This window comes from Littorina saxatilis, linkage group LG13 (genome assembly GCF_037325665.1).
Source record: "Littorina saxatilis isolate snail1 linkage group LG13, US_GU_Lsax_2.0, whole genome shotgun sequence".
Lineage (NCBI taxonomy): Eukaryota > Metazoa > Mollusca > Gastropoda > Littorinimorpha > Littorinidae > Littorina > Littorina saxatilis.
Window position 1 is genome coordinate 30,647,224 of NC_090257.1, and position 22,952 is coordinate 30,670,175.

The 22,952-nt window shown below is 42.4% G+C and overlaps 1 protein-coding gene across 3 annotated transcripts in view; it reads right to left on the reverse strand.

Moving 5' to 3' along the window:
- LOC138945974 (protocadherin-9-like) overlaps positions 1–22,952 on the reverse strand; it is a 97,132-nt gene that overhangs the window by 39,335 nt on the left and 34,845 nt on the right. For all 3 annotated transcript variants that reach the window (XM_070317507.1, XM_070317509.1, XM_070317508.1), the window contains 4 exons: positions 2,927–3,020; positions 1,644–1,706; positions 837–1,030; positions 317–406 (listed from right to left, as the gene is read on the reverse strand). In XM_070317507.1, coding sequence (XP_070173608.1) covers positions 317–406; positions 837–1,030; positions 1,644–1,706; positions 2,927–2,999 — 420 coding nt within the window. In that variant the 5' untranslated portion in view covers positions 3,000–3,020. The remainder of the gene's footprint in view (positions 1–316; positions 407–836; positions 1,031–1,643; positions 1,707–2,926; positions 3,021–22,952) is intronic.

Consider the following 22,952-nt stretch of genomic DNA (forward strand, 5'->3'; position numbering starts at 1 on the left):
TCGGTAAAAAGACTTCGCGAATTGACTGCATGGATTTAAACGATGAATTTGCTTTTGTACTCCTGTTCTTTTTGTGTCTTAATGCTGTATTTTGGTTTTGTACATGTGTATAGCAATGTCATTGTAAAGCGCTTAGAGCTTCTAGGTAAGCGCTCTATAAGTTTCCATTATTATTATTATTATTATTATTATTATTTAAGACCAGGCTGAATTAAGGAAGTCTTTGACCAAATCAATTCAAGCAACTAATTAAAGCACATATCATCTGTTGACCGCTACCAACATTCAATTGCTTAACTGCCAAACACACACTCACCTCTCCCAAGGAAATATTGTAATGATCCTGGTCAAATTTGGGCGGATTGTCGTTGACGTCTCCTATTGTTATTACCACCGCAATCCGTACCTGAGAGTGCACAAATAAGCTTCATTAAAAAGAAATCATACGAATAAGCTTTAAAAATGGTTAAAATGACAGTGACACAGTGTTCCACATAATCTAAAAGTTGTGAGTTGTAGACCTTTTGATCAAACACTTAAGAACTTCAATCAAAGTACAGTATCAAATTAACTGCGAGTACAAGAAAATGACAATTAACAACAATCACTTAAAAATATTCGCAATATACCTCGTAATTTCTTAAAAATGTACATTTCTGAATAACTGAACACACGCACGCATCCACGCAATCACTAACGCCCACGCGCACGTACGCACGCACACAAACCCACTAACACACACATGCGCACACATACACACAGACACACACACACACACACACACACACACACACACACACACACACACCACACACCAGACACACCCCAAAGCCTACCGGTTGTTTCTGTGCTTCCTGACAGTTGATGACCAGGCGGTAGGTGGGGGCCGAACTCTGGACGTCAGCGTCTAGTTGTCGCTGGACATACAGTTGCTGGGTGGTGTCGTTGAAACCAAAGTAGTCGTTGGCCACTAGGGTCAGGTTCATGTCGTCTGCTGACCCCGCTGTCGTCACGTTGAGGACCACTTTGCCTGCAAATGGGTGTGGTAGAACTGGTTTGTACTCGATTGTACTGTACTATCACCAATTCTTTCATTCGACCTTCCGTCCGTCCGTCCACCAATAGACCCACCCACCTACCAATCCATTTATATATCCATCCATCCAGCCATATGTCCATCCATCCATTCAAACCACCCACCCACCCTCCATTCATCCAGCCAGCCAGACAGCGAGAAAACCAGCCAGCCAACTGGAAACCTGGTCAAATACATGTTACAGTACAAGCCAACGAAGGATCAAGTCAATCAACCTAACAAGCACCCCTGTACTGTAAAATCCATTCTTCAAATACATCTATCCATTTACACTTGCCAAACAACCATTCACCTACCTACGCAACTAAAAACCACCTACCCAGCCACTCAAACCACCCACCAATTTAATCAAACCAGCCAACAACCAAACCAACGAAACACGGAACCAACCACACACTGTCCTTTGTGTTTCTATCAAACACAATCAAATTCAATGCAGATTTAAAACATGCATGAAAGAATCAGCAGTTTAAAATGACAACCAATTGCTCTGTGCATAAAGGGTGTTCGTACACGTGTATGTTCGTGTACAGAAAGAAGTTCTCACCAATTTCCGTATCTTCAGTCAGCATCATAAACGTTTCGTATCCGAAGTCTGGCTCACAAAGATCTGAAAAAAAGACATGTTCAATTCTGAATTATGAACCAGTAAGTTTTCCCCTCGATCGTTTTGTAAAACATTCATCTAGACCTATTTGCCAAATTTACTGACACGTCAATGCATGGGGTTTTGAATTTTAAGTCATGTACATTTTACGTGTTGTATGTTGTAAATTTTAAGTCATGTCTGTTTGTCTGCCTGCTGATCTCTCTCCGCAGTTTACAAAAGTTCTGTCTGTTTGTCTGTCAGTCCATCCGTCTGTCTGTCTGTTAGTTTGTTTGTCCGTCCATCCATCCGTGTGCCTGTCTGTTTGTCTGTCTCTCCCTCTGTCTCTGTCGTTTCGAAAATATTGTTGAAAGAGTTACCCTTTATTTGGGAGCAGGTAGAAACAGTACGTGTATGTCTGCGTGCTTACCATATCACCATTGAGCGACAACGATATCAACACCTTGTTATTCTTTTTCCAAGGAAATTGACATTTTTCTTACGCGCTGGACCCCAGCACGTGATATTCACCCCAGTAGCACGCAAAACACCAAGGTCATTCTACCATAAGTGACACCTGGGTAGCGCGACTCTTGTTGCTGATAGTTTTCCACTGGGAGGAAGCGACCCAAATTTTCCAGCAATGGGATAATAAAATTAAACAAGAAGAGCAAACGCTCGATCGAGTCACTTTCGCAGTTCTGAATATTATATGAGGCATCAGATGGACAGGAAGAAATTGCTATTCACAACACAATGAGTCACGTTCACATAAAATTTGAGCCCGGTCACTTTTATAGTTTCCGAGAAAAGCCCAACGTTAAGTTGTGTGTTGCCGAACAGAAAAGGCTAGTTATCTCCCTTGTTTTTCTGATAACGTTCGTAAAAGGCTACAGATGTAAATACTTTGATGTAAAGAATAATCCTACAAAGTTTCAATCACATCCGATGAACTTTGTCAAAGATATAAAATGTCTAATTTTTCCTTTGACGCTGACCTGTGACCTTGAAAAAGGTCAAAGGTCAACGAAACCATCGTTAAAGTGTAGAGGTCATTGGAGGTCACGACTAAACAAAATATGAGCCCGATCGCTTTGATAGTTTCCGAGAAAAGTCCAACGTTAAGGTGGTGTCTACGGACGGCCGGCCGGACGGCCGGCCGGACGGCCGGCCGGACAGACTAACACTGACCGATTACATAGAGTCACTTTTTCTCAAGTGACTCAAAAACGGCGCCAGCTCACCTTCCTGTGCCAGCGACAGGTGTAGCAATGTGACGTGCACCAGCAGGGCAAGGAGGTACCTGTGGCACTTCATGGTTCAAGCCTCACCAGCACACTGCAACACAAAGGGCAGAGAAAAAAGTTACAACGGGTATAAAGCCACAGAAAAAAAGAATACTTCTATTTTTATGTCTGTGGTATCTGGCTGGTGGCTATAAAGCCTCATATTAATTGGGCGAAGTCGACTTCGCGAAGCTCGCTGCACGAAGCCTTGGCGCCAATAAACGGCCAGAGACCAGCCCCAAGGAGGATATTCTCTTCATGAATATGCCCATGAGCTGTAAACTATAACAATATATCAGCATTAGCTTTCTATTGTTCCCCAAGCAGCAGTTCGATGCACGCCAAAATAAATAGGCAAATAGACCCTACATCCATATATAGCCCGTTCCTCGCCAGGAAACAAAACAACATATAAAGTAAGGCGCCTCTATGGTTCTAAGTATCTTCGTCTCAGGAGGGTTGAAAGCAAGGGCGATGTTTCGGGTTTTCCTGGATTAGAGAGAGTGACATGGGAGACAATTCCTTTCTCACAAATGTCTATTAACGCGAGGGAAACAACTCGTCACTAACACGGCGTCACCACTTCGCGAAGTGTTCGCAAAGACAACTTTCGGGATCATTTAAAGGACAGCCATTATTGTTCTTGTAAGCCAATGGCACAAACTTTATTATGGGGGCGAGGACGCCCCCATTCTATACGGATAGTTTAGAGGTTGACCATGGGCAGCGCCATTTTGTTGTGAAATACGTCATCAGTTTGTGTACACAGGAAGTTGTGACATCCGTCACCCTATGGGAGGGGTGAAGGCAACATTGTTCATCTGTAGAAAGTTGTGAAATCCGTCACCCTATGGGAGGGGTGACGTCAAAATTGGTCATCACAGAGTTTGTGTAACACAGGAAGTTGTGAAATACGTCACCCTATGGGAGGGGTGACGTCAAAATTGTTCAACAAAAACATGATATGTCGCATTGTGCAGGGTCAACCGCAACAAACTCAAACCGAGCCATTCATACCTAGCTGTATTTGAGAGACTTATATACCCGACATTTTTATTTCTTATTTTTAGCACAGGTGTAGGAAAAATCATGAACCAAAATGTTATTTATTTTCTAATTTAACATTTTTTTTACAAATATGACCATGGTCTTTTAAACATACAGTGACATTAAACATTGTTATGTTAAAAAAAAGAAAAAAGAAATAAAGCTTTTGTGCACAAATCAGAAAATACATTGTACATTTTACCTACAGGCCAAACAGTGTCTGTTGGCGGCAGAGGGCCCAGCAAGTTGCTATTTTTAGATCGATTAAAAGTTGTCAAGAACAGGCGCTTACATTTGGATGTGTCCACTGATAGTAGGTTTGGTTGTGATCAATCAGAATGATGTAGGAATAAAAATGTATGACAGTTTGGTATGATGACATGTAATTCAAATATGCTGAAATGTAATATTATACATGATATAATATTATTATGGCTGTTGCCATGACCATGAACCCCAAGAAAGGTTTAATGTTATGTAAAATCAAAATACCAAAATCAAGCACCTACTAATCTGGTCTACGGTGCGGCTTGGACCAAAAAAGGATGGACACGCAACTCGCTCAGCCAGCCAGCGCTGCGAGACTTACAGCGGCCAACTTCGCCGCGGCGCGCTCATTGGCTAAGTATTGAACTTGCGTCAAGGCCGATGCGCGTAGATTCCCAGAATGTTTACTTTCGGTTAGATTCTTCGACAGCATTCGCAGAGGTGACTGCCGTATTGTGTACCGCAGTCAGAAGTAATTTATTACGTTTGGGAGTTTAGTAACGTGATATCAGTTTTCAATTGTTCGTTCACTTATATTGCTTTCAGATTTAACACACAAGAAACAGTAGCACGGTTTTCGTTGCGAAAATGTGCATTGGCAGTGCTACGCGATCGAATTGTGTATTATGTACACGCGGTGTTCTTCTCAGGAAAAGACCGAAGCGACATGTGACGTCAGTCGTTCAGCCCGCGAGCGGTGGGATGGGGGGGGGTTCACATGGTTTGTTTGTTTCAGAACCACACCCATATACACACATTTCACATGTAAACCATTTGTCCGCCCCCTGTCGATATTTATCGACTAAGTTCCTTGTTCATTTTGTCCTGCGTTCTGTGGTTGCTTTGGCGCGAAACATCTTTGATCTTTTAGAAGGGCATTTTGTGGTACGAGCACAAAAAAACACAAATTTCAACTATTCAGTATGGACTAGCTGACACAGGTATTTGGTGTCAAATTCTATAGGTGGATTGTAACAAACACACCTGCAATTCTAAGTACAAACAAGCATTCCACAAGCTTTCCAATCATAGCATTTGGTTTCCAATTCTTATATGTGGATTGTAAAACTAACACCTGCACTTTTAAGTACAAACAAGCCTTCCACAAGCTTTCCAATCATAGCATTTGGTTTCCAACTCTTATATGTGGATTGTAAAACAAACACCTGCACTTCTAAGTGCAAACAGTCCACAAGCTTTCCAATCATAGCAGCCATACTCAAAGATTTAATTGTCGTAACCCAAGATAAGGACAATATTATGGCAACGTCAAGTTCAGCAACAGGGAGAAGATTCAAAGTCTCAAATTTCAATTTTCCTCATCGTGATTCATGAGAAAATGTTATCTCCGTTGCACAAGAGAGAAACACAATTAAGTTTAAAGAACAGTACAAAATAATGAAAGCGACTGTTTTCTCTCTTCTACTCTCCCTCTCCAAATCGTGCCATAGCGACATGCACAAATCATATCTCTGGTATGTCAGCAGTCCTTGTGAGAATATTAACAGACATTGCGTCTGTCTGAACAAACATTAGATGTGTTAACTACACGGCAGGTGATTGAAAGAGCTTTTTTCTCTCTCGGAATAAACACATGTCTTCTAGTCGTGATCGTCGTTATACAACACCGCATACGGGTTTTCAATGTACAAAATTAATGTGAAAAGGGCATAGAGAGGCATCAAAATAATCAAGTAGCAATCTGTTACTTTCGAACTTGGGAAAACAACAACAACAGCCACACTCGATTTCAGGCACAGGTCAGCCAAGGCTGCCGCTACAAGGGTTGTTCAAGACTACAACTGGCTGAAATCATCCCAGCCGTACTGCGTACAAGCCGTCGAGTCAAGGTACCGTCCTTATTACGCACAGGATCATGTTTACCACCACAGACCAGGTCATATCCAGGCTTTCACGTGGAATAAGAGCGTCTTTTCACTTAGACACATACCAAAAATCAATAGCGTGGCTGCATCCTGTGCAAAGGGAATTTTTATCTGAATTAATATTTACGATTTGAGGATGAAAGTGGCTACGCCTGTATCCTAGACCTAGTGCCTCCTCCGAAAACGGCGTATGGCTGCCTAAATGACGGGGTAAAAAACGGTCATACACGTAAAATTCCACTCGTGCAAAAAACACGAGTGTACGTGGGAGTTTCAGCCCACAAACGCAGAAGAAGAAGAAGAAGAAGAAGAAGAAGACCTAGTGCCCATTTAGTTTCTGTGCCTGCCAGCCAGCTTGTTCATCCCAATGCTTGATATTCTCTCAGGTGCCCGGAGATTAGTCCCGCATAACTCTCACTTACTCTTGTTGCACGTGTATGCATTTAGAGAGCTTACGTCCCTTTTTTATCACAGATCATAAAATAGCGCCCAGCCTCATTTGATTAAGATTCTCATAATATTTACGAAAGCAATCCATCAAGAAATTCCCACTCCGCATAGGAACCAGCCTGTGTGAGGATATTTGGTATGCGTTAAAGTTGAAGGGGGCCAGGTAGCTAAGTTGTGACTTGTGATCCTAGGGTCACGGGTTCGAATCCATGTCCATGGTCAACTTTATGCGCAGGCTCAGAGACGGTATCCATCTCCCTCCCCCTTGTCATCACAGAGGCACGTAGAAGACCTGGGTCTTTCTACAATAAGTGCAGGTGGCTGCTTACACATTATTAATACGCACACACCCGGGTAGCGCGACTCTTGTTGCTGCTATCTTGCCACTGGGAGTAAGCGACCCGAATTTCCCAGCAACTGATGGGATAATAAAGAAATGAAAATGAACTCTCACGTAAAAGCCTGAACAGATATGCCCTGGTGCAAATGATTGCTTTCACAACATGGACGGTATGTTTCAGCCAAGACAGCTACGTCGCCCAAGGAGGCGACTCCAAGACGGCTTTAACACGAGATCCCTCTTTACGCCACGGGAGGATTAATTGGTCGTTTTGAAGTCGAAGCCTTTAACACGGCAGGGTGATTTAGAAAATTACAGGGTGTTCGCACCCGTGTGGGGTACTCACATACCCCGACACACAGGTGGGATTTGATGCGGGTTTTTGCCGCGACCTTTGTCAGGCAGGTACGGGTACTTGGGAAATGTGATGACCTTCAAGATGGCACAGCAACAATCAACACTCGAGCCTAATGGAGATTAACTGAGTTTTGTCGATTGCTTTGCGAGGTAACAGTGGGCAGCGTTCAAGACTCTCTTAGCGTGACTGGAATACTGTGGTGGAATATGATCTGTCTATTTCTAGTGATAGTTATTTGTGTAGTTGTGGTTTGTGCTATTCGTGCAGGAGTGTGGTATGAAAAGACACACATTAAGAACTCCCAAGAATCTCCAGTTTAAATATTATAAAAATGGTCAAAGAAACATGTCACTTTTATAAATTAAATCAAGAACAAACAAACAAACAAACAAACAAACAAACTCACGAAACAAACAAACAAACAAACAAAGAATGATACAATTTTAAAATTACAAACATCCCCTCAGCCAAGAGCTGACATAGGAACTTAAGAGTCCATCCTCTAAAATCTGCAGAAAGTAAACCAATGAAAGATTTCACAGCAAAGTAAAATTTAGGGTGGCAAGATATTCCAGACGCACAATGTTTCAAATTCAATTACGTTTCGCAGCAAAATGCTTCAATGATAATCTCATTCGCCGTTTCGACAAAGAATACTTTCTTTCTTTCTGTCTTTCTTTATTTGGTGTTTAACGTCGTTTTCAACCACGAAGGTTATATCGCGACGAACAAAGAATACGTGGGCTACATTTCTTCAATAGTCCGCTTTCCAATACTTACATTAAAATGTGTATGATCGAATCGTGCCTGGTAACTTGTGTTGAGGTCTTTGGTCTTTTGTTCAACGCGAACTGGTTCGAGCTGCGTTCACAATGCAAGGTATTTACTTCACAGTCACGAAATCAGTAAAGTCGAGGTAATATATCACCAGAAATGGGTACGCTGCAATATGCGTCACCGAATAATAAAATGCATAGATGAACTAAACGGATGCTTGTGTGGGTGAACCAAATGACGTATTTTCAGAATGTTCATACTGAATTAGCGTAAACCCAATCTGGAAATATTTCCCCTGTCTCTGTCTCTCGATCTCTGTCTCTCTTCCCCCTCTACCCCTCTGCTTCCCTCGCCCCCCTCTCTTTCTATTCCTCCATCCCTCTATTACCTCCATTGTCTTTCTCTCTCTCTCTCTCTCTCTCTCTCTCTCTCTCTCTCTCTCTCTCTCTCTCTCTCTCTCTCTGGCTCTCTCTCTCTCTTCCTCTCTCTCTCTTTCTCTCTCTCTCTCTCTCTCTCTCTGTGTCTCTCTGTCTGTCTCTCTCTCTCTCTCTGGCTCTCTCTGTCTCTGTCTCTCTCTGTCTCTGTCTCTGTCTCTCTCTCTCTCTCTCTCTCTCAAATTTTTACTTTGCACCTTGTCATGAACATTTATAAACTACAATGTTTCATATAATGCACTTATGTACATAAAATTATTCTGTTTTACTAATTATGTAAGTATGTAGTAGTAGTTATTATAGTAGATTTAGTCCCTCTTTAGGGCGAGGGCCAGATGCAAAAAAGTATACCAATGCTTATTCTGTTACCCTCGTAAAATAAAGAATTGTCATAGTCATTGTCATTGTCATTGTCTCTCTCTCTCTCTCTCTCGTCATTTCCACTCTCCCGCTTACTCGCATTCCTTCCCTTCCACCTCCCTCTCCTTTCCTCTCTCCGTTAAAGATTTACCTGGAAAGCACTGTCACCTGCTGATCACAGGTGATAATTGACTTACTGAAATGTAACCGTCTCTTACTTCACACTAATTACCTGTGTATCGGTACGTCAAAGGTGGGATTTCACACATACCTGCGTGGACACTTTCACATTGATTTTTTTTGCCTACTTGCACCTGAAAGTGACAGCATTCTTCTACTGTTTCAATCAACTAGCTTGAATGTGGTACATTTGAGCAGAGTCTGGGTCCGCGCTCGTTTGCGCGAGCCCCTCCAACACACACGCTCACCTACTCCATATGGCACACACGCACGCGCCCTCACGCGCCCACACACACACACGCACACACGCACATACACACACACACACGCACACACACACAAAACCACACACACACAAAACCACACACACACAAACACCTTCTGGCTCTGGGCACTGCGCATGCGCGGCTGTGTCTGATGACGTCAAAACCTAAGGTAAACGTGTGGGTGATAGCCTGAAAGTGACTGATGAGCTATCAGTCGTTTGGTTTTCGAGATACATGTATTCAAAGTTACGAGCATTTCGTGAATTTCTCTCTGCTATCTGTCATAATCTGACAGGTTCAGATCCCCAATGAAGGAATGTTAAACATGTTAAACATTCCAAACACGTTTTGCACCCCGATGTTCTCTGCGTAAAAACAAACAGATAAGCTTATTTCGGCGTCCGAGTTTCCCCGTTACCAACGGCCACTGCTTTGACCATCATATGGGGTGGAATAACACAGTTGGCTTATTCTCCAGAGCTGTATACCAGTGGAAACCATGTAACGATGTTGACATTTCGTTACTTAAGTGAGATACTTTAACCAGAAAAAATTGATTTCATGTATACGAACTGGTTCCATGTATATCATGGGCCTGCAGAGAAAGAATTAGAAATACTTGCACAGTTTGCTTGTCTACGTTCAGTAAATTACAAGGGTATTAAAGTACGTCAACTTCGTAACATGGAAACAAAAAGGTTGTGAGACGGATTTGAACACTAACACTTATAAAAAGGAAAAGACAAGGACAAAGACAAAAATAAATAAATACAATGGTTTTTTTGGCATGTCTGTATCATTATCTAATCGGAGTATTACTGAAAAAGGTAAAAAGGATACATTCTGGCTGTCATTCAATATATATATACGTCATTATCATTTAAAGGACTGAAAATGCATGTCTCAAAATGGTACACAGCTGTGGAGAATAACCCAGTTTCAAGCTGAAGACCATTCTGTGCAAGGAATTTTTGGTGGAGGAACAGATTGGAGTAGAGAACATGGGGAAGCGCACAGCTGACGGAACGGAGAATGCCAAAGATTGGGACGCACGTCTTTTTTCTATAACAAAATTGCGTTAAACGGATACAAATATAAAGACCAAAAAGTACTGTCCTCACGTATTTTTGTGGTCATTACTTATTTATTTATTGCCCTCACGCGCAATGACCATAGTAATTGTGGATACAAGTACAAAGACCTTACACTACTGCACTCACGTATTTTTGGTCTTTTTATTTATCGCTCTCACGCACAGTCACCATAGTAATTGTGGATACAAGTACAAAGACCTTACAATACTGTACTCACGTATTTTTGTGGTCATTACTTATTTATTTATTGCCCTCACGCGCAATGACCATAGTAATTGTGGATACAAGTACAAAGACCTTACAATACTGCACTCACGTATTTTTGGTCTTTTTATTTATCGCTCTCACGCACAGTCGCCATATTTCTTCTGAATACAAATAAAGCAATGAATCATGGGTAAGCTGCGATCTCTACACAGACAAAACCCAGAGCCCCTCCCTGTATTTTCTGACAATGACACATGTCCGTGAGAAGCAAATCATAACCATCCACTCTCGTCTGAGAGTCTGCGCGCTGTAAACAAACACTCTCTGTGAGGCCTGGGTCAACTGAGAAACAACATCAATCTTCGTCACGACCGTACGAACGTATAGCTTACTGATCATGACAATCACTGTACTATGATCTGTTCATCCATCAGTGTGGTGAGGCTCCATTGGTGAACACAAACATCCGACGTTTTCTTGAGAGTTTGAGACATCAAGCGATAAAGATGTGGGGGTGTTTTGTTTGTTTGGATTTTGATTGTTTGTTTATTTGTTGTTTCTTGTCTCAAGAATATCCAGGAGGTCACGCAAGACTGATTCAGCATCGATCTTATTCTCTGTTTCGTTCTCGGTCTACTTTTACATGACTGGAAAATGTGCCATGCTACTTTTACATCCTTTACCCCAAACGCTCTGACATTCTGAACAAGCTGGGTGGTAGCGTAGCGTAAGCCCCTTGTTAGTTCGTTTATCACCCTTGCAATATCTTGAGCAGTCTGTATCTTGTCATCGCAACTGTCCAAGGCTACCCGTATCAATGCAAGCTTTCTGCCGGTCACCTCAATTGTTGAAATAGTTGGGTACATACCTTTCCTCCCGATGGCCTGATTTTCTCGGCCACCATGCAAGGTATTAGCAAGATCTAGATCAGCATTTTTCAGGACGTGTACGGGAACGTGTACGGGTAACGTCATCAAATCTAGTTTTTACGTCACGCGTTTGCGAAGATCTGCAGTCTTGGTGGGAGCAAAACAACGTATGAATTTGGAACATTGGAGAACAAAGTGAGTCATGGGTGACGCAATATCTATACACGTACACGTACAGGTCTTTGCTACACGTTCGACCATCTAGAACACTGTAATCTGGTCGAACTGAGAGACAACGTACTCTGGACACCGAACGTTTTGGTATCACCAAAATACAAAAGTATCAATACTGGCCAACTGCCTCTTTCACTGGGGTGAATTGTAGTCCCCATCGTGGGGTGGGGGTGGATGGGGGAGGGGACATGGTAGACGGGGCCGGGGGGAGAGAGAGAGAGAGAGAGAGAGAGAGAGAGAGAGAGAGAGAGAGAGGGGGGAGAGAGAGAGAGTGAGATAGAGAGAGAGAGAAAGGAGAGAGAGAGAGAGAAAGTGAGAAAGAGAGAGAGAGAGAGAGAGAGAGAGAGAGAGAGAGAGAGAGAGAGAGAGAGAAAGAGAGAAAAAGAAAAAATCAAATTCTTTATTTACGAGGGTAGTGGCATAAGCAGACAGGTGTTTTTTTACATCCAGCCCTCGCCCATGGGAGGGTTTAATCTAATGATAATACGTTTTAACAAGAAGAGCAAACGCTCGATCGAGTCACTTTCGCAGTTCTGAATATTATATGAGGCATCAGATGGACAGGAAGAAATTGCTATTCACAACACAATGAGTCACGTTCACATAAAATTTGAGCCCGGTCACTTTTATAGTTTCCGAGAAAAGCCCAACGCTAAGTTGTGTGTTGCCGAACAGAAAAGGCTAGTTATCTCCCTTGTTTTTCTGATAACGTTCGTAAAAGGCTACAGATGTAAATACTTTGATGTAAAGAATAATCCTACAAAGTTTCAATCACATCCGATGAACTTTGTCAAAGATATAAAATGTCTAATTTTTCCTTTGACGCTGACCTGTGACCTTGAAAAAGGTCAAAGGTCAACGAAACCATCGTTAAAGTGTAGAGGTCATTGGAGGTCACGACTAAACAAAATATGAGCCCGATCGCTTTGATAGTTTCCGAGAAAAGTCCAACGTTAAGGTGGTGTCTACGGACGGCCGGCCGGCCGGACGGCCGGCCGGACAGACTAACACTGACCGATTACATAGAGTCACTTTTTCTCAAGTGACTCAATAAAAACAAGCGATGAACAAGCAAACGATTAACAGACTAAAAAAACAAACAAAAATATACATACAAGCGAACATGACATATTGTCAAAGGTATAATGAAAACTGTTTCAAGCAACAAAAAACGTGTGTCACTTCGAGGGAAGAAAAAATCCGTGAAACTGAGGAGTCAATGAAGCAACTACGTTGCAAGTAATAGCAATGTAGCATCGTTACATAAGTCATGTTAGGAAATTAATTAGGTACATTTATCTACTGAAACGTGTAAAAGGTACAAATAAGGCATCAACAATATAAACATGAGAGAGAAAGAGAGAGTGGGAGGGAGACAGACAGCGAGCGAGAGCGAGAGAGAGAGAGAGAGAGAGAGAGACAGACAGACAGACAGACAGACAGACAGACAGACAGAGAGACAGAGAGACAGAAAAATATAGAGCAAAGCAAGCGCAACGCCCACTCAAAACGAACACCACGTGATCTTTCATTGTTTGTCAAATAAACAGCCTAAGGACTATCCGAGAGAGCAACACCTATACCGAAGACGCATTTACCATCAATCATTTATTTTACAACGATTTCTGTCACAAACATGTTATTTTTCTCACCAAAACGGATTTATAATCATACACATATCCGCCTTACATTCCGTTACAGGTACAACGTTATTCTCGTTAATGAGTGACACAAAGCCAGATCAATATAATTTGATACCCTTCAACCAGTCAAACCAGCTACACTTATTCATCACGCGCTTGTCTCACCAGGCTGTAAACACGCCTTTCCATGAATTACAAATGTATTTTTGGTGGGAACACCCAATGTAAGATTTGTTCGATGATGTATGAGATTGTACGGTCGTATTACAGACGTTGAGTGAGTGATTGGACAAGTCTCGGACAAGTGATTTGACGGGTCTGGAATTGCGGACAATGTCAGGTAAATTGCTAAGGACAAATTAATGCTTCTGTCATTTCTGGGTGCGTTGGTGATCAGCATGTGCGTGATTCACTGATTGTGACGAGCTTTCAAAATTGTGACGTGTGTGATGACGTATTACACACAGAGACAGTCAGACAGATACAGAAGCAGAACTTCAGATACAGACGATCGTAACATATATCATGGTCAACAACAGCAACAACAACAACAACAGAAGAAGAAAGTGTTTGCAAAGCAAACCTATATTTCAGCACGGAAAACAACTACAAAAATACGTAGTTACGACATCTGCAGAAGACAAATGTCAATAAACCTCACGTGGAGAGAGAGAGAGAGAGAGAGAGAGAGAGAGAGAGAGAGAGAGAGAGAGAGAGAGAGAGAGAGAGAGAGAGAGAGAGAGAGCGAGAGAGAGAGAGGAGAGAGAGAGCTAGAGAGAGAGACTGAGAGAGAGAGGAGAGAGACACAGACAGACAGAGACAGACAGGAAGGATTGACATGCAGAGACTTAGGCAGATAGAAAGACGGACAGAGGGTAAAATCACAGTAGACACACAGCAAACACGTTTCACACACAATGTAACCAGCCCGTCCCAGACACGAAGAGGAGGAATACATCCTAAACGTTATTTGTTTCGCCTATTCAACGCTATTTATGATAATAATTATGAACGAGACAAACAGGCAAAGAGACAGACCAGAGTAGACACATTAGGCTACGTACTTCTCGTAGCCTTTTCTCCATGAGCGAATCCAACACACGGAAGAAAATTCTCCAAACGGTATTCGTTTCGCCTATTCACCGCCAAGTACACGAACGTCAAGACAACAATGAGCGAGAGCGAGGACCGATGAGGGAATGTGTGGGTGAAAGGTGGAAGGGAGGGGGGTGCAGGGGGGGGGGGGGTAGAAGGAGTGCGAGGGGGTTCGGCAGATAGGACCAGGCGTCAGTTGATATTTGGGAGAGTAAATAGTGGTGCAAGATAAATTTTTAATAATCAACCATTGTTTTCGTGTCGAAACAAACTTCAAGCTCACACACACACACACACACACACACACACACACACACACACACACACACACACACACACACACACACACACACACACACACACAACACACACACACACACACACACACACACACACACACACACACACACACACACACAAAGAAAAAGCCAAACACCTCTGAGAACATTATTCTGCTGCTCCCTTATCTAATAGCACAAGGACAGTGTCTCCCCTTGCTCACGTGACCTCTGGCTCCGCACCTTGGATGCCATTATTTATATCTGGCACAGAAGAGAACTCAGTCCGACGTGCCATCATTCGTCATTGTGTTATGACGTCTGTCATAACTGACGCGACAAAACTTACTGCACATTGATTGTTCACACGTACTGTCATCCTAACATAGGTTGATGCAGCACGAATAAAAACATAACATATGTGACAGGGGAGGCTACCACTCCTTTCGCAACGGACTCTGCACCCGAGTTGTTGGCCTTTAAAGTCAACACCTGTGGTTTGTAGAGTTCTGTTTGTGATGGGGTCTGGTGGTTTCCGATTGTCTGTATGTTCATGGAAACCTTCGAGTTTGCATAACAGTTTTTATAGGGCTAAGAACACTAATATTTTCAAACCTGTTTGATTGCACTTCGCTTCCCGAGGTGATCGTAGTGTTTCGGCACACGGTTACACATAGATGTAAAATGTACGATGTTCTCTCTCGATTTTGTGTGTTGAAAACAACGCGTAGTAACAGGACGTAAACGAAAGTAAAAGCTTCTTCACCGAAACACTTATAAAAAAGAAATCACACAAGAACACAAGTGTGTGTCTACAAAACGGACCGGACCTTGATTGTCCTACGCTTATATTTTCATAACACGATTTAATGGAGCACTATTAAAAGGATATATATAAGAATAAAAGGATATGCGCCCTGGCTCATTTGATTATTATCTCTTATTCCCCCCTCTGCTTCTTTACCTCTGTAAACTTGTAGGGGTAGTTATTTTTCGATAATGACCCAGCAACCAAACAAATAACGACCCAGCAACAGCCTGAATCCTCGATAGTGCAATGGGTTGAAAAGTTGTTCCGTTTCGGTACTACTTTTTGCGACTGAAAAGTTCCGAACGCTCTAATGTACGAAGTATACATCTCTGGAGCAAACAATACAAACATACCGCGTTTAAATTAACAACTACAGGCCTGAACACATGAATCTCCATATAAAATCCACGAGTTCGGTTGTTTTCTGAATCTAGATCTGCCGTGCTCAAACCGTTCATCACAAGCAATTTCCCAAGGCAAGTAACTCATACTTTGTCTAGCGACAAGAGTAGTTCCCCTTCTTTTCACTCAGTTTCTTCGACAACAGACTGCAATCCGACGGTCAGTTTTCAACAATATTTCATTTAATAAACAGATCACACGCAACCAAATGCACACATCTCATCAATTAAAACAACATAAAGGGGTTTCATACACTATTTTCCCCAGAAAACTGAACTTCATACAGTTTTTAACGTTGGAACACGGGTGCAAAAGTTCGTCTGCTAGTCCCATTTGACGAAAAAACATTATCCTGAGCGATACCAAAACATATACAGAACACACAATATCTGCCTTTGCCGCCACAGCAGAATAACAGCATATCTGTGTACTTGATTTTAGTCCAAAATAGGAAAACTGACAAGAAGTGTTAACAGAATGGAATGATTTGCACGGAACTATACAACCGCGCATGAATCGATCGCCTGCGCAGGTTGACTGGTTGAGAGAATAGGATTCGATCAAACTTTCGCAAAAAAACTCCTCTTTTCTTTGAATAACTGAAGAAAGGAGGAATAAAGAGGTTACACACCTCGTCTCAGTGATTATAAAAAATAATGGTCTCAGTTCGCGGTCATGAAAAAGCTCGCTAAAGCTCGCATTTTTCATGATCCGCTAACTTCGACCATTATTTTTAATAATCACTGAGACTCGGCATGTAACCTCTACTTATCTCATGTAAAAGCTTGGAGAGATCTACAGCGGTTTGTATAATCTGTTAAAAGGGAATGAAGGTACCTTTTATGTCCATCTACTTATTTCACTTCACGTGTTCTTCTTTTTTATTGCAGTCTTTATACCACATCAAGCTACATTCTTCACCACAACGTCACGTTCGCCATGCCGGTTTATGTGAGTGCTGGAGTCCTCCAGAGTCGCCACAAAACAGAAAACACCTGCCTGCATTTGTGAGGGAAGATCTGGACAATAGCTCGCTGCTCTTGTTGTGGCTAACAATTGGACAGGGAATAGGATAGGTTTCACTCGTGTCAAAAGTCTGCTTGGCTCATTGATTTACAGCGTCGGCCATCTGGGACTTAGGTATAATTATGTACTTCTCCGAGACACAGCAAGAGCGAGAGAGAGTGTGTGTGACGTGTCGGCGTGCGTGCGTGTGTGTGTTTGCGTGTGTGTGTGTGTCACCGTGGCTGTGTGTGTACAGTGGTACCTGAAATGTGTAGCCCCTCCGATTCTTAGGTCCCTTTGTCTATTATCTTTACCAAAATATACCTGTCATGAAAGGCCACCTGCCATGTAGGGACAATTTTGGCTGGTCCCAAGGGTGTCCTTTCATCGCAGGTACCACTGTATGTCTTTTAATTTTAATCTGAGCTTACGGTCGTGACTGTGTTTCTGTCTATCTGGTTTTTTTCTTTCTCTTGCTTCTTTTTCGTATGCATGTTATCGTAGTCTTTTACTAGTTAGCCGGGTGCACAGCATGCTTTCTTTTTCTTTATTTGGTGTTTAACGTCGTTTTCAATCACAAAGGGTTATATCGCGACGGGGAAAGGGGAGGAGATGGGATAGAGCCACTTGTCAATTGTTTCTTGTTCACAAAAGCACTAATCAAAAATTTGCTCCAGGGGCTTGCAACGTAGTACAATATATTACCTTACTGGGAGAATGCAAGTTTCCAGTACAAAGGACTTAACATTTCTTACATACTGCTTGACTAAAAATCTTTACAAAAATTGACTATATTCTATACAAGAAACACTTAACAAGGGTAAAAGGAGAAACAAAATCCGTTAGTCGCCTCTTACGACATGCTGGGGAGCATCGGGTAAAGTAAATTCTTCCCCCTAACCCGCAGGGGGGCACAGCATGCTAAACAAGTCTCTTTGCCTAATGCCTCGGTCTCACATCTACGAATGTCACCCGACTTTAGGTAGTCGGCTGGAAGTCGGAAGAGGTCGGAGAGTTCGTGAGAATTAGCAATTTTGTTTTTGAAAAGTCGGATAGTTCGGAAGGCCCTTCAGACTGTTTTGAAATTTTCAAAACAGTCGGAAGAGCCTCCCGACTCAGACGAATAGAAATTTGTCGGGTGGTTGTCGTAAGCGTGTCGGTTTAGTCGTAAGGCGATTCTGATTAGTCGTAACGGTAGTCGGAAGACTCGTGAGGGTGGTCGGATTTGTCGGTAGCATAGTTTCGTTCGGATTAGTCGTAAGGGCAGTCTGATTTGTCGTTAGGACAGTCGTTAGCTAGTCGGTTTAGTCGTTACACTTGTCGTGAGAGTCGGCTATTGTTCGGAAGTTTTTCAGCCGGGCCTGTCGTAACTGCAGTCGGAATTGTCGTTACTGCAGTCGGAAGTGTCTGGACACATGTCGGATTTGTCGGCCCTAAAGTCGGGTGGTTGTCGTCTGCTTGTCGGCTACATGGTCGGATCAGTCGTAAGGACAGGTCGGGAGTGAAATTTGGAGCCGAATTTGCATCCGACACTTCCGACCTAGCCGACTTAACTATCCCCGACACTTCCGAACAAGAAGAGCAAACGCTCGATCGAGTCACTTTCGCAGTTCTGAATATTATATGAGGCATCAGATGGACAGGAAGAAATTGCTATTCACAACACAATGCATACCTGAAGAATTCAAGACATACCTGTGACCTTGAAAAAGGTCAAAGGTCACCAAAGCAGACGTCAAAGTGTAGAGGTCACTGGGAGTCACGTTCACATAAAATTTGAGCCCGGTCACTTTTATAGTTTCTGAGAAAAGCCCAACGTTAAGTTGTGTGTTGCCGAACAGAAAAGGCTAGTTATCTCCCTTGTTTTTCTGATAACGTTCGTAAAAGGCTACAGATGTAAATACTTTGATGTAAAGAATAATCCTACAAAGTTTCAATCACATCCGATGAACTTTGTCAAAGATATAAAATGTCTAATTTTTCCTTTGACGCTGACCTGTGACCTTGAAAAAGGTCAAAGGTCAACGAAACCATCGTTAAAGTGTAGAGGTCATTGGAGGTCACGACTAAACAAAATATGAGCCCGATCGCTTTGATAGTTTCCGAGAAAAGTCCAACGTTAAGGTGGTGTCTACGGACGGCCGGCCGGACGGCCGGCCGGACGGCCGGCCGGACAGACTAACACTGACCGATTACATAGAGTCACTTTTTCTCAAGTGACTCAAAAATCGTATATGTGAGACCGAGGCATAAACAATGTTCCACAAAAAAATCATTGCATCAATGCACGAAAAATGCTGTTGGCTGTATATGATATGGCACGAGAGATAAATGGGATAACATAAAAACAGCTAATCAAAATCCTGTTTGTGTGTTGTTAGTAACCCTAAACGAGAGCTCTGCATTGTGTCTGGTCCTAGGAGATTAAAGGATCGTAAGAATGATGGCTCTGGGGCAAACATATTACAGTCGTCTAGTCTGTGTTGATATCGCCCAAACAGGCAACACCTAATCATTAGGTGGATCATTAGGTGGAATTCAGTTATTCTCTAGTACTATGCGTATAATCCTAATCAGCTAATTATTGTGAATTCTGCTCCCACACCCATTGCTCTAATGACACCCAAACCTACTTTTAGGCGAAGGGCGCAATACACGACATGGAAATTGTGTCGTAGGCGACAATCCACGTTGTAGGGTCGACAGACGGAGACAGAGACATAAATATGGTAGAGGAAAGAAAGAAAGAAAGAAAAAACGAAAAAGAGAGCGATGAAATAGAGGGAGAGACAGACAGAGAGAGTTAGAGGGAGTGACAGGGACAGAGTTAGAGAGAGACAGAAAGACGGACAGAGAGAGAGAGAGAGAGAGAGAGAGAGAGAGAGAGAGAGAGAGAGAGAGAGAGAGAGAGAGAGAGAGAGAGAGAGAGAGAGAGAGAGAGAGACGGACAGAGTGAGAGACAAATAGACAGACCGTCAGACAGGCGAAGAGAGAGAGAGAGAGAGACAGAGAGAGAGAGAGAGAGAGAGAGACAGAGAGAAAGAGACAGAGACAGAGACAGAGAGAGAGAATAGAGGGAGAGGCAGACAGGGAGAAACACAGAGACAAGAGACAGAGACACAGAAAGACAGAGAGAGACAGTCAACTCAGGAGTGAATCTCGCGCAATTCAAAATGTTCGAAAGCCGCACAACCTGCAACAGGAACAACATTTGCGGTTCGAGTCCCGGCGTTTCAGACGTTCAGCTTTTGGATTTTGACAGCAGACTCGCAAACATGAACTGTTAAACAAAAGGGTTCAAGAAAATTAATGATTACAACCATTGCAACCTCGCAAAGAAAGTATGCAGAAAGAGAACGTGATGCTCCTGTTATTAATAACTACATGACTTGTCGGATATATATATATATTGGAGTTCTTCCGGTGAAATTTATCTTCCCGAAACCGGTGTGTTACTACTTGTGTTATGTGTATGCTTTGTGAAGACGGTCTCTAATTGTACGTGCTTTTTTGTCGCTGAGTTCGTTCGCATTCCATAATAAGCGGCGTTGTTGTTGTTGTTGTTGTTGTTGTTGTTGTTGTTGGTTTTTGCCTTTGTTTTATTTTCTTCAAAAAAACAAACAAGCAGGCTACCAAAGAAACAAACCAGAAGAATTACAAACAAATAAACAATAACAATTAAAACGGTAAATCAGAACGGAGCTTTAATCCAACTATGTAACTAACGAACAAACGATAACATGAACGAATGAACGAACGAACCAACGAACAAAGTAACTATAGCTCAAAAACTAGGATCTGAAGGTGGCAAAAATACAGTGATGCGGAGTGGGGATGGATCGAGGGGTGTGGTGGGTCTCTCTCTCTCTCTCTCTCTCTCTCTCTCTCTCTCTCTCTCTCTCTCTCTCTCTCTCTCTCTCTCTCTCTCTATCTCTATCTCTATCTCTCTCTCTCTCTCTCTCTCTCTCTCTCTCTCTCTCTCTCTCTCTCTCTCTCTCTCTCTCTCTTTATTTCTATCAAAACCCTTTCCCCAAACCACTGAAACCAGTGGCAGGACCAAGCATTTTCCTTTCGACAACAAGAACATAACACCGTACGTACGAGAACCGCTTTCTTTGTGTAACAGTATTTCAGACATGGCGGTTCGTTGAAAGAAAAATATACACTGGGACAACCGTGTGTACATTTCTCTTGCAGGAAATCTGCTCCCTTCTCTTGTCTGCGGGGGATCAAAAAGCCCGTATAAGCAACTGTATTTGTTGTTTCTTTTAAGCGCACTTATAGTCTTAAACTTGTTTCACATTTTCAAAACTTTTTCACGAAACGGTATTTGGAGTAAAAACAAGAGGGACCAGAGGTAAAATTGTGTGTGTGTGTGTGTGTGTGTGTGCGTGTATATATATGTGTGCGTGTGTGTGTGTGCGTGCGTGTGTGCGTGCGTGTGTGTGTGTGGGTGTGTGAGTGTGTGTGTGTGTGCAAAGAGGAGGGAAGGTTCAGGTGGAGATGGGGAAAGCCGGACAGGCACGAAAGGCCATGTTGTTTCGGAATTGTTCAAATTGACACAGACTCGCGAAATCGGATTGACCGGGTTTGTCGATTTCTATCCTCCCCCTCGCAAACGTTTTCAGCATTACCCCTCCACTCCTACTCCCTCTCTCCTCCCTTAGCAACCCCCCCCCCCCCCATTACCAACCCCCCCTCGTCCGCTTCCGTTGCTTTTTTTTCACCACACCAGATCCCTTGTTTTCATTCAACGTTGTGTTTGCTTTTACGATATTAGTTTAACTATATATATTATCGTATTGCCTTTGTCAGGCATGCACGGATTAAAATATGCAAATGTATTATGTGCAACACATCTTTTTAATGCACCTTTTCTCTGGTAGGACGGTGAGGGGAAGAAGAAGTAGATTTGTTTTTAATCTCTTAAAGTTGTACATTAAAAAGAAAGAAAGATAATCATGAAAGAAAGAAAGAAAGAAACAAGTCGCGGATGATAAACTAAAGCTCCTGAATTTCCTCCCCTTGAAAGATCAGTTGACGTTTAAACATGGCTGTGTTCATGTATAAAATTCTAAATGACGACTGTCCTAAATATTTGCAATCACATTTCAAACATGCCACAAAAAGATCTTTCTTTATTTGGTGTTTAACGTCGTTTTCAACCACGAAGGTTATATCGCGACGGGGAAAGGGGGGAGATGGGATAGAGCCACTTGTTAATTGTTTCTTGTTCACAAAAGCACTAATCAAAAAATTGCTCCAGGGGCTTGCAACGTAGTACAATACATTACCTTACTGGGAGAATGCAAGTTTCCAGTACAAAAGACTTAACATTTCTTACATACTGCTTGACTAAAATTCTTTACAAACATTGACTATATTCTATACAAGAAACACTTAACAAGGGTAAAAGGAGAAACAGAATCCGTTAGTCGCCTCTTACGACATGCTGGGGAGCATCGGGTAAATTCTTCCCCCTAACCCGCGGGGGGACCACAAAAAGATATGGGTCCCAAAATATCATCCCTCCTATACCTCGCATAGACCTCTACAAATCGAGCTTAGCCTTCTCGGGAGCGTTTCTCTGGAACTCCTTCCCCCAACAGATAAGAAATGCAACTTCAGTGAAAATGTTTAAGAGACAGTCACGTTCACACATCATTCGTGAATGAAATGTCTTGTTCGATTGTTATTTTGTTAAACATTTTGTACTAGTGTTAACGGATGTGTAGCTGATCGGAGCAACTTTATTCCCAAATGAAAGGTATAACTATGTCAATGTAATTTTGTAATTTTTGAGTTCTCCTTATGTAATTCCTTAAATGCACATTGTGTTGCATTCCATACAATGTATTTCTGTATTTTATATGATTGAATTTATATTTTTTTTATGTGCGTCTGTCTTTATGTGTTGTATAAAGGACAGGTTGGAAGAATAGGCTTTGCCTAAAACCTTTATCCTTTTGTAATAAAGTTCT